General features: G+C 41.7%; 1 protein-coding gene and 1 long non-coding RNA gene across 2 annotated transcripts; both read left to right on the plus strand.

The window, feature by feature from the left end:
* The first annotated feature begins 48 nt into the window (after nt 1-48).
* Nucleotides 49-4128, plus strand: LOC114573745 (uncharacterized). The gene is made up of 3 exons (XR_003694938.1): nt 49-1014; nt 3691-3782; nt 3902-4128. It is a non-coding gene; the product is annotated as an uncharacterized LOC114573745 (long non-coding RNA).
* A 4813-nt stretch (nt 4129-8941) lies between these two features.
* On the plus strand, nt 8942-12798 carry LOC114572835 (galectin-3). The gene is made up of 4 exons (XM_028604618.1): nt 8942-9388; nt 9557-9645; nt 9795-9966; nt 12634-12798. The coding sequence occupies exons 1-4, from the start codon at nt 8942-8944 to the stop codon at nt 12790-12792; spliced, it is 867 nt and encodes a 288-aa protein (XP_028460419.1). The 3' UTR covers nt 12793-12798.
* The last annotated feature ends 210 nt before the right edge of the window (nt 12799-13008 follow it).

Below are 13008 nucleotides of genomic sequence, written 5' to 3' on the forward strand. Positions count from 1 at the left end.
CACGTAGGCCTATATTGAGTTATCTCCGCCTGAACACTAGTGTTTTGGGAGTGCGTGGGGACTAGCATCGAGCAGAGAAGTCTAAACAGCTAGATAAGCAAGGTTAAAAGTAATATGGTTCAAATAGATAGCTAAAAGTAATGTATACATGGTTTAAATAGATAATGTAGTTAAAAGTAATAGATGTACCAAATAGTTAATAGTAAGAATTAAAATGAATTCAAGTGATAGTTGAAAGAGCTAGCTAGCTAAAAAATAATGGATAAACACCTGGCCACCTAGCTAAAAGTAATGTAAATAATTGGTGAAAAAGCTTAGTAGTAGTTAGTTAGTTAAGTAGTTAGCCTACATGGTTAAAATTGATAGTTAAAAGTTATGGATAACTGTTGAAATAGTTAGGTAGAGGATATAAAAAGCAACAAACAAAAAATTAATAGAAACATGGTTGAACTAAACGATTAGAATAGATTAATGGTTAAGAGAACTAGCTAAGAGAAGTGAATGGTTGAAATAGCTAAAGGTAACAGATAAATGGTTGAAATAGATGCTAAATGGTTGTAGTCCAGCTTCTGCCACCCCAGGTGGTAGGCTAGTTGCACGAAAGCAAACTTAACTGCCCGTGTATATTCAAATTTAAATATTGAAAAAAATATTGCAACAATCCACTTTTTATATTTTTTATTATGTTATATAACATCCTGTTTAAAAAGTATGCTGAAGGCTTACTTGAGTTCATCTGACAGGGCTGTGGCGATACATCAGATAAAAAAGGTTGGGAACCACTGAGAAGACAACCGTAGACACAATAACAAAAATGTTCTTAGAAAGGAAAAAACACTGAAGCTGTTTCATAGGCCCTGTATACCAACCCAAAGACCCTTTGGAAGTCCCCAGATTCCACTTTGGAAATGACTCTTCCATGTCAATAATTCCCTAACTGAGGCCTTGTGGATCCCCAGAGATCATTTAGGGAACTCCAGGGGGGAAGGACAGCAAAGAATGGAAACAATTCAGGTATATTTTTATTGTTTTAACCTTAAAGTTAGACTTTGGTAGGGCTAATAGTTACAGGATTGCATCATGATTTCAATTATCATGTATTTATTTATGCAATGGTCTAATTGACCTGCTATGTTGACCTGCTGGGGCAAAAATGAAATCTGCAGGGTGCCTATTAACCCCCCTTTACTTTCAGTTTGTGTGCAGTGTGTACCGTTTTTTTATGCTGGAATAGTATCTGGCTTCAAATTAGTTTTTTAGTAATTTAATTAAACACATTTGATTTAAGAATTTGCATGTACAACATGTAAGCAAAGAAGTATTACAACAAAATGTGGACACAGAGACAGTCAAGGCAGGGTCTCAAAATTAGGTGATAAAGCATAATGATATTCAAAATATTTGGGTATTCTTGTTGCTAAGGCTTGATACTTAACTGATCTGTTGCCTCACATCCTTCTGAGTGTATTATTGTATCACATTGTATCATTGTTCTGCTTCTAAAGACTATGTTAGGCATGAGTGTACATGTAAGTGTTTCACAAGTGAAGCCAGACACAGGCACCAGAGCATTAGGGATACACACAGTGTGACAGCCTCTGCCAGCTCTGACAGTGTCACAGCCCTCATTGATCTCCCATCTCTGTTTCTGACGCGCCGGTTGTAGCACAGGGCTCTTCCCCAGACTACAGTAAGTGAATGTGCAAGGCCACGAGTCAATTTCTCCCGCAGTGACAGGAAAGTCCTTATGTCTGACTGTCTGGTTAACTGAGGGAGAGAATGAGAGAGGAGGCAGAGAGCTGAGTATCCATTACCATGCCAAGGTCTAGCTCTTTGTGTTGTTGTTAAACATACTAGAGATCAATGGGGGAGTTGTTAGCTGTGTCTTTCACCCTCTTCTCTTTCTCTCACCAGTTGACTTGCTCGAAAAGAATCTTCCCTTCTATCTTTTACCAGCTGGTCATACATGTGCCAAATTCAGCACGTCTCACCCTATACAGAATAACTCACAAATGCATTCCTGCTCTCAATGCACGTATGTGCTACATATGTGTAGCCACCATAGATGGGTGCTTGCAAAAGTAGGCATGCACTTTGCAAACGGCACACTCTTCCTCACTACTAGATCTTTTCCTTGCTCCAATGATTTGTCCTCTTGTCTTGATATTGTCCTCCCCTGCTCTGTCTCCCATGCAGCCTCCCTACCATAAATCCCCTTGGGAAATGAGAGCCACGACTGTACGCAGTGGGAACACCCCTTCAGCTCCAGACTAGTACAGGCTGTGCTGCACTTATTATGGGCTTTATGGACAGCCACATCCATTCTTTTCTTGTAGCCACATGGGAGAAGGTGGGGAAGCCTAGTGATGCATTTTACTAAGTGGGCTCAATAAAATATTTTTTTTTGTGATTGTGAATCTTTTAACCTCTCCAAGTTGAAGCATGTTAAATTTTTTAGAAATGTTTGTGGGAAGCAAGGAAGCTGTTAAGTTATTTCAGCCTAAAATATATCTTTGAGAAACAGTCACCCTCTTGAAAGGTGTCATTAAAATAGTTTCTTCAAAGCTTTTGGGTAGGCCGATACAGAGGCAGAATTAGCCATATTTGGATGATAAAGATGATTGTTGAAGTGGTTTGAGTTATTGAGTTACTTTTTTATACTTCTACAATTAAAACTCTGAGACTATTGTCACTATTAAAGTTCTGGACACATGAAATAAAACTCCAACTTTGTATAGACCTAATTCAAGCCTACCAGAGAGGCTCAAAAGTTGGATTTTGGATGGAAACACAAATTGGTGCTTCATCAGATCCTTACGCTGCTTTTTGGCCTGGTCATGTCATGCACTCAGGTTTGTAAAGGATTAAGCTGACCACAAATATCCATAGATTACAGACTCATACAACTATTGCCTTTCGTGAAGCAAAAAGTGCTAACTACATAATTGCTACCCCACCTGTGAGAATTTGACACCTCCATCTAGTGGTGGATTATGGGAGCACACAGTTTCCTACATTGCATCCAACTCTAAATTGTATTAATGTTGGTTGGGTCTGACACATAAGCCTCATAAGTCCCTGAACAAAACAAAACATAATTTGTGATATTAAATTGATCTCATAGTGGTCAAGATGTGATGATGATTTGAACACACACACACACACACACACACACACACACACACACACACACACAGATACATACGTAGACATAAACTCAGGTCCCTGCTAAAACAGGTTGATGTCCCCATGGCAACTGTAGCAATATCACTTTCTTTGAAACATCTCCCTTATTCTTACTCTCTCTTACACACTTTATTTCATTCTTTGAAGGCACAAAAGCATCTTTAGACACACTGTTACAGGTTACTGGAAAAAAAACTGTCTTATAGAAAACTACTCTTTAACTACAGGTAAACACATCTGACCTATTACTCTGGGGATTACCTTCTAGGACTGTCTCTTTTATACTCTATTTGACCTGTCATTGCCCATTTAATACGACAGAAGTGGTGAAGAGGAGGGGAATGGGGGGAAAGGGTCAAGGAGGAGGCAGTGTACGAGTGTTGGAACAAGGCCCAGAGCTTATCTAAAGCCACCGCCATCGCTTCGGAAAACCCTGCTCCTGCCAGAATGCTCTCTTCTGCCTAACAGCAGCACGCCTCACGGTTGCCTCCTTTTCCCCCTCAGCTTCCCCATTGGTTGAAACTACAAAAGGAGATCTCCTACAAGTGACATCATTACTCCCTCTCCCATCAGACAGTAGATGACAGGACCACATGGTAACCATCCACTCAAATGAAGCACTGTCCATTTGTTCCCCAATTTAAATCACTACTTGAGCTATATTTGTTATGCATTGTGTTTCTATTACAACTTTTTTCATCACATTATTCAATAGGGGCAGATTGGGTTGATTGCATAAAAGGATTGAGGAAACACGTGTTGCCAGTTCCAGCTCTTTACACGCCAACCAGGAGACTAACCATGGACTAAGTTTTCTGAAATGCTGCTTGGCAAGAAATCTCTTCTGACAATATGCAGCCCAAGCAAAAAAACAAGTTCTTACCATCCTCACATGAAGCTTAATTTTGTTGTTGTCTAAAAGCCTGGTCACTGTGCTGGAGAATATGCCAATGTGAATGAGTACCTTTGTCAATACAGTAAGTTGATTAAGGTTTTCAGTGGCAAATAGCAAGTATGCCTGTCCGTCTCATGGGAGGTGAGGTATTGACTGTCCAATGTGGAATGTATTGCATTAGTGCAACAGCGGTAGCGAGTAAATATAAGAGATGTATACCCTTCAACCACAAGGCCTGGGTTTGAGCTTCACTTTTAGCAACAAACGTTCACACTGCTAAAGTGTCCTGAGAAACTGTTTCATTACCATAGGCTTTCCAATGTTGTTGTAGCTGATCTGGTGCCTTGCAAGCAGAAAGACCAATTCCTCCTTTAGATCAGTGGTTCTCAACCTTTTTGGGACCAGCGCCACCCTATCTATTATCCAGGTCCCTGAACCACACAAAGCCTAAAGAAACACCACTGTGACTCGTCCAGTCACAGTGGCGTAAACTAATGTTAATGTTGCAGACCACTGTTTTTTGCAAGTAGTTTAAAGTGTACACTTGTATTGTTGTGAACCTTTGGTGTAAACTGACCTTAAAACAAATTCCCCCAAAGGCACCTCAACACCCCCCTTCATGCTCTGAACGCCCCCTGGGGGGCTGTACCACCCTGTTGAGAAACACTGCTTTAGATCTATGAAAGGCATTATTGTGAGTGAGGTCTACCTCTAAAACAATATTTATTGCCTACATTTGCCTACTTAGCAAATATGGAACAACATTAGCATTCGCTTGGAGTTGTTTCTGGTCACGTGAAGAATGTAAGTCAAATATTCACTCTCTTTTTAGCTCTGTTTTGGTCTCCACCAACTCCTGAGGAAAATATCTGCCGCTCAAGCTGCTAAATGCTTCACTGTGTTCACCAGCTAGTTGCTCATTTTTGCCATTTGGTGTCGTGCAGGCAGTGCACACAAAGTTTTATCAGATCTCTTAGCTGAAAACAGCTACCATTGGTTGGCTTATCATAGTGAGTGAATTCTTTCAGATAACGTATAATATGAAAATATGAAAAGTGCAGCTTTAAATTGTACTAAACAAAAAATGGCATGCTGCTAAAATCGTGAAGAGTGAAATGTCAGCCTTGACATGTTAAATATATAATTTAATTGATATACTGACAACTATATAATTACTGCTGCTAAATGTTCTGCTACATCTCACTGTTTGCTATAATACACAATAGTCCCTGTTGTGCATGGGCAATGACAAACATGTCTGTTTATCATTTATTTCTGGAAACACTTGAAAATCATTTTTTTAAAGCAATAAAAGAGCAACACAATTTGCCTTGTAACGGCTTATAGGAGATGATGAGACTTTAGGATCTAATCAACGCAGATGCTCAGTTCAACAGATTTTGAGTGCAGCAGCCCCACACACACACACACACACACACACACACACACACACACACACACACACACACACACACACACACTAAGCCAGAGGCTCCAACTTCCCAAATTGTCCAACGTGGCCACACCCTTCACTTGCCTAATGTGTGGCACTGTGAGCCACAGCTGGCCTCCTGAGGTCCGGCTGCAGGATGCTCTCATACACTCATGAAGAATTAATGACTTTGAGTGTGTGTGTGTGTGTGTGTGTGTGTGTGTGTGTGTGTGTGTGTGTGTGTGTGTGTGTGTGTGTGTGTGTGTGCGCACGCATGCTTTTGTATTGTATTGTATGTAAAGGTGTAACACAATATTAGCCAGTTAGTGTAGCAATATTTCATTAACCTCTCCATACATCATCATGCAGCCATAACATTATTGCTAAAGTGTGTAAGTGAATAAAAACAACTGATATCATTTTTTACTTGAGCTCTTGGAAGCAGTATACTGTACTGTGACTGTTTGATGTTGCAAATACCTGCTAACAGGAAGCTGTCAACTACTGGCCCTGAGAAATGCAGTGGGCAGAAAAAGCACTTTGTGAGAAATAAAATGGACTGTAAATGGACTAAATACAACACGTCAATGATTGGACTCATTTGCATGACAGTCAACTTTTGCCTGAGTACAGGAAAGGCTGTGATGTTACTTTTACTCCACGTTTTCTACTGCCTGCCTATATGTCGCAGGAATAAGTTGTAGGTAAAATGGTACCTTTAACCCTAAGTGGCTACTTATACGTGAAAGAAAAGGGTCAAGCTTGGCAGCAAGAGTTACAGTGAATTGTATACACTATATATATTATATAAAAGATGCTTTTCATTCTCCGTCTCCAGATAGTTTAAAATTTAAAGAGCCAGTTGGATAAATGTCAGGCGCTGAATTCTTGGAGGATTAAGTCTCAGCATTCTAAGAAGTTCTAAATTTTTCAGCTCAGATGATTGCTAATCTAATAATGATGGGAGCACAACCAGTGCAACTGTGTGAATCCACATATGTGAGTGTGTTGAAGTTGTTGCCCTGGAGATTTACTGGATAAAGAAGATTTATTTGGCTGAGTTTGAACATTAGAAGAGGTGAGACACTTCAGCTCTGCCATTGTAAACTTATTCAACAATCATCCAGAGAGATAATAAATCAGAAGTATGAACGTCTCCATTGACAACTGAACCCAATGCAGTGACATCTTCACCTGAAGGTGAACCAAGACTTAATCTCTGACTTTTCAGCTGTCAGTGCCTGAGTCATTGGAACATACGAAAAACAGCACTAAGTCCTGACTTCCTTGTCTGTCTGCTGTAATTGTGTTACTCTGTGTGGCCTTGACAGATATGGCATGAGTGTTACACAGTCCCATGACTGCTCAACAGTAATGTGAACCGCATCAGCACAAAAACAGGCCATTGTGCTGCCAGTGGATCTAGTGTCAGTAAGAAAGGGATGTCATATGGTGGAGAATATAACATTTTCTACATACATTTCAATGTTTTGATATTGTTTCCAACCTATCATTCAACTATTTGACTCACACACTCTCTTCCAGTTTTATTTTATTAGACCATCATAACTTTAATTATCAACTGAGGTCTGGGAATGCAGTTTCCTGGGGATAAAACAATGAAGAAAAAATGAATAAAATGAAAAATTCTTAGCTGCATGTTCAAAACTTTAATGCTAAAAAAAATTCACCCATTCTATCTTATTTACATATGTGATATGTGAGGGTGAGGTATTCTTTTTCTGACAGTGGAGTGATGAAGTGAGGAGTGGCCAAGTGGTGAAAGGGTTCATGGCTATAAAAGAGTGTTTCGATGTGCTGACTGATTCACTTTAACTACACCACGGCCTGCAGCCTGCTCCTGTGTGCACCTGAGGACTAAAGACCAGAAAAGGTAACTTCTACAGTCTTAATCTTAATGTGTGACGGTTTATATAAAATGGTTAATATTTCTGTGGCTCAGAAGCAAAAAAGGTTGCTTGCATCCAATACTAGAAGATGCATTAGTACCATGAAAAGAATGCATTCCATAGTCAGTGTCCTGCTGTATAGCAAAAGGTGTGTAGAGTGAATATAATATAAAATATAATGTATCTTCATGTGTATATAAATGTAGCTTATCTGTTTGATTGCTGTTGATTGATCGGCAATGTTAACAAAACTATTGAAAAGCCCTACATCTACATGCATTAATGATTATACACTGTAATTATAGCATGTGATTTAATACGCTTTTAAATCATTAACAATTTAGCAAGTAAAATACCCATAATAAATTATTTTCTGTGTTCAATGGAGTCTTAGGTAGTAAACATTAAGAAGTAGAATGAAATAACAAAACTATAGTTATATCATTTTGTAACAGTTATTGAATCTGCAGTCCCAAAAACAACCGTATATTATTGGTAGGGCCTGTGGACACCAAAGAATCATTGTTACTGCACATTCCTCTCTTGACGCAGATAATTCATTGATATAAGCCGGAATCAATATGCCATTATGTTTCTGCAGGATGTTCTCTGTGGTCATCATTCAATTTGCACATTCCATGGCATCCAATAAGCTTCAGTTACTGTAATAATATATATCTATATGGAGACAATCATCCAGTGCACCATGTGCCGACACTTTGACATCTGGAGAAGCTGTAGAGTCCTCTGGTGGTCACCTAGAGAACTATTTCCTCTATCTGAAGCTCATTACAGCTCAGTCTGACTGCAGTGCAGGCTTTGTATCTTGTTAAAAGGGAATGTTTTGTTTTAGTTTGTTAGTTTCCATAGCAAGTTACTACCATTTGGCTTTGTGATTACAGACGTGATCTATTTTGGTTTTGTTCTGTCTTTAGTTTTCTGTGTCTGTTGGTCCTCAGAGACATGTTTGTGGGTTGTTGTTTTTTTTATAGAAAAAGCTGTGAAATAAATAAAAGTGCACGTAATCTTCTTCTGGCAGGCAGCATGGATGTAAGTACCTCCTCAAATTCTCAGAACTCTACTCTGGTAAGAATGACACAAATCACTGAAACTATTGTCTCCACATTTTCCATCTAAATATGAATGCTTGAATTTTTGCTTTTGTCAAACGGCCATGTTTGCAACTGCAAGTTGGTGTCCTCCATCCTGTCCACCCTCTCTCTTCCTCATATCTCTGCCCTGGCCCCTGACCCTGACCCCGATCCTTCTATCTCTCCATCTTCCCCCTCTCCTCCTCACTCTCAGCATTCTGAAGCTCTGTGTGGCAGCTGCCCGTCCTCTGGATCTGCCCCACAGGCTAACAGCATTTGGCCGAGCCTGCCGCAGCCTGGAGCTGGTTTCCCTGCATGGCCAGGACAACCAGGACAGTCCACCCAGCCTGCACCGTGCTGGACTGGCCAGCCAAACACACCCTGCTGGCCTGGGACAACACCAGCTCCGGTATCTGTCCCTCAAGCCATGACACCAGCCCCTGCACCTAGCACAAATGTAGTCCAAGCTCCAGCTCAAGTTACAGCTCCAGCTGCAGGGCAGCCCTGCCAGCCCTGCTGGCCAGGCACCCAGTACCAACCTTCCCAGTACCAACCTTCCCAGTACCAACCTTCCCAGTATCAGCCTCCTCAGTACCAGCCTCCTCAGTACCAGCCTCCTCAGTACCAGCCTCCGCAGTATCAGCCTCCCCAGCAACCAGCTCCAGTTCAAGCTCAAGTCCCTGCTCAAATTCCAGCTCCAACTCCTGTTTCAGTCCCAGTCCCAGCACCTGCTCCTGCTACCAGCATCCGCCCAAATGTACCAGGATGGCCTGCCCACCCTGGCTGGCCCTATAACCCAGGACAGTCAGGATGGCCTGGGCAGAGTCCATCTGCCATGCCTCCACACTGGCTTCCACCCACATCTGGACCTCTTGTGAGTCAAGAAGAATCTGACATGCATGCTTCTTATAGTGCTCTATGCCAATGCTCAGGAAAGCCAGAGACAGGATACTGATATATATATACCATACTGTATGTTTAATCCCTGGCTGCTTTATAATTCATGTTGATTTAATGTTATTCTCTCACTCTCCCTGTTTAGAGTGTGCCATACAACTTGAACCTGGCCCGAGGGATCTATGACAAGATGATGATGACCATCTTGGGCCATGTCAAACCCAATGCAAAAATGTAAGCAACATTACTTGGATCACTCTTTGAACCAAGTTTTCTTTTCCAAAATTCATACAAAATATAAAAGTCTGACAGGGCAGACAAATTGTACACAAAAGAGACAATACAGTGTCAATGACAGTCTGACCAGCTTTGGTGTTCCACAGGTTCACAGTGAACTTTCTGAGAGGCAACGACATCGCCTTTCACATCAACCCCCGCTTCAGTGAGGGGGGCAAACAGGCGTTGGTCCGTAACCACAAACTGGCTGAGCGCTGGGGACCAGAGGAGAGGGACCTGAAGGGACCCTTCCCCTTCGCTCAAGGGAGCCCATTTGAGGTGAGTGTATAAGAAAGAGAATCGGAGGGGCGGTTCATTGAAAAGCGCCCCTTTAAAGCTGCTATGTGTAGCATGTTAACATCAATAAATCATTACCACATTCATTTGGAGACATATGTTCACCTAAAGTGTCAGTGTCTGCTACTAATCCACTATTGCTTTTCTACAACACAAAACATATCAATAACATAAACATAAGCTACTAATCATTTCATTTAACCATGCTCTCATCTGTTATGTGGTGAGCCTTTTACAATGGTATGTTGATGTTTCAAAATGCCACACATGGTAACTGACTCTAGGTCACTTTCTCATGGTTAACGTCAGGCTAACGTTTGGAAAAGATGGAAAGGGTTGGAAAGTCGTTTGTGCAAGCGGGTCCTAGATAAGGGAACTGCTGCACTGCAGGAAGACTCCTGGAGGTCAGTGGGGCGGGGGTCTCATGTAGCTCAATAACATCAGTAACAATTTTGCTTTACAGGCAGCGCCAGTTACATTTTGCACCGAACACACCGACTTATTGGGACTTTGGCTTATTCACCGTATCCCCCAGTTAGATAAGTCCATACATACCCTTCTCATCTCCATGCGTGTTGTAACTCTGTCTGACTCTAGCCTAGCTTAGCCCAGATCCTGGAGGTAACCGGCTCCAACTAGCCTACTGCTCCCAATAAGTGAAAAAATAAGGCCAACATTTTCCTATTTACATGTTGTGATTTGTATAGTCACAGCGTGTACAAATAACAAGGTCACATGAAACACAGCCATCTTCTAACCGTCTACATACTGGGAACTATATTCTCAGAAGGCGAAGCACTGCTACTTGGGCAGAGTGATTAGCGCAGCACCTGAAAAGCACCGTTAAAGGGGAACTATGCAGTTTTTTTTTAGCTTAATTTACCTTAACTGAACAGTTTCAGTCATTGGAATGGTTATATGTCTTTTTTCGGGTTGAATGGTCATCGTCTCGCTCGCTTCCCCCTAGCGCCTGTGAGCAGAAAAACCACCCTTGCAACTTTCAGCCGGCGAGCCGCTGGCCTCAGCGTCAGGAAGTATTGCGTGATACCAGGTCTCGCGATGTAACTAATTGCTTCACGGCACTGCACACATACGCCCATTCAGGAACCGTCTAATAAGGTAGAGGAGTTGGATGTTGGATGGAGTTATTCACATTATCGTCATGGCTGAGCCGGCAAAAAAGAAGCAGAAAGCTAGGAAAGCATTGTCGGAGGAACAGAGAAAGAGGAAACGGCAGACTGACCGAGCGAGGAGTCAGACACTAGTAAACATAGGAGCTGCCAAACATCTATTCCAAAGCTGTAGGGGGAGCTCTATAGAGAAACCTGAGAGCAAAAAGCGAGAAAACAGCAAAGAAATGGCCAAAACTGCATAGCGTCCCTTTAAACTCTCTGCTCCTCACCACGGGGCTTCTCCAAGGGGGTAAGCCAGCCTCCACAAAGCGTACCTCCTATGGCGCCATTTTGATGCTAACAAGCCATCACCCCCCCGTTAGCATGCCATTGACTGCCATTCATTTTGCCGTCACTTTGACAGCGAATAACTTTACATCTGAAGCGTTTAAAGACTTTATTTGTCCATTGTTTATTTCTAAAGAAACACGACAATGTATAAAAGACTCCATTACCTTGTACCTCACGTTATGGCTCCAGACGTTTTTTTGTAAAAATAGGCTAACAATTGTGTCATAACCAAGTGAATTACTGTCGCATAGTAGAGGAATTACCGTACAGTACAGGAGAAGCTCGCAGGCAGTTTCGACTTACATTAGCTGTTTAGTTTAATTACTAATGTTAACTAGCATTTTAGTTAGCAATAATTAGCCTGTGCCTATGTTATGTCCTTACATATACCTACAGTCTCCGTCTCTGCAAGATTTGGAATGATTGTGATTTCTCTTGGCACAGCTACCAGAAGACTTACAACTTTCAGACAGGTTGCTCACGTCACATCTTCGTCGGCAAGCTCAGTTTGCAGCTGCGAAGTAACGCTCAGCCATCACGGGAAAAGTGCTTCTAAAAGCCTTCACTGGTCTCTGTCCAGAGCAACGGGATCTGTTGGTCCATTTCTTTTACTGTCTATGGGCTTCTCAGGTGCTGTGAGCAAATCACTCCGCGGAAGTAGCAGTGCTTCGCCTTCTGAGAATATAGTTCATAGTTTGTATACGGTTAGAAGATGGCTGTTTCTCATGTGACCTTGTTATTTGTACACGCTGTGACTATACAAATCACAACATGTAAATAGGAAAATGTTGGCGTTATTTCGTCACTTATTGGGAGCAGTAGGCTAGATGGAGCCGGTTACCTCCAGGATCTGGGCTAAGCTAGGCTAGCGGTGGGTGCGTCAGACAGAGTTAAGAGACGCACAGAGATGAGAAGGGTATGTATGGACTTATCTAACTCTGGGGGATACAGTGGATAAGCTAAAGTCTCAATAAGTCGGCGTGTTCCTTTAAAATATTCAAATTATACTACTCATCACTTTCTTTGTTTGTTTTTTTTGGGGTGTGGGGGGCTTTTGGTCCTGCAGAATGACTGTTCCTAAATGAAATCCTGATTAAATAATGTGTTTTTCTTTCTAAATATGCACTGCATGCAAGCCACGTCACAGTCTTGATGAAAGTACATTCTTCGTATTCTGCTCTTCCAGATGAAGATCCTGTGTACTCAAGAGACGTTCAGGGTGGCAGTGAACAACATCCCACTGTTTGAGTTCCGACACCGAATCCGAGAGCTCAACCAGATTGACAGAATCAACATCCTGCATGATGTCGTCCTCACCTGCGTCAATGTGGAGACACTTCCATAGGAAGCACACTATTACTCATGCAGTACATGAATCAACACATGGAGGACACAGACATGTATGAGCGTGTTGTAAATGCACATGAGCAGAAATGCATACAAAGACACATATAAAAATGTATCAGGAAGCTTCAAGATCGAACAAATGTGTTTGTACGGGATATCATATTAATTATGGCATGAGCTGAGCACATTCTATATGCTACTTCCTCTACCACAT

This window comes from Perca flavescens, chromosome 18 (assembly GCF_004354835.1).
Source record: "Perca flavescens isolate YP-PL-M2 chromosome 18, PFLA_1.0, whole genome shotgun sequence".
Lineage (NCBI taxonomy): Eukaryota > Metazoa > Chordata > Actinopteri > Perciformes > Percidae > Perca > Perca flavescens.

What these genes read in the sequence shown, in the direction of transcription:
- LOC114572835 (XM_028604618.1), top strand. Translation starts at nt 8,942, where the DNA reads ATGACACCAGCCCCTGCACCTAGCACAAATGTAGTCCAAGCTCCAGCT. An exon ending in CACCCACATCTGGACCTCTT is followed by an intron (nt 9,389 to 9,556) that starts GTGAGTCAAGAA and finishes CTCCCTGTTTAG; the next exon opens with AGTGTGCCATACAACTTGAA. An exon ending in GTCAAACCCAATGCAAAAAT is followed by an intron (nt 9,646 to 9,794) that starts GTAAGCAACATT and finishes GGTGTTCCACAG; the next exon opens with GTTCACAGTGAACTTTCTGA.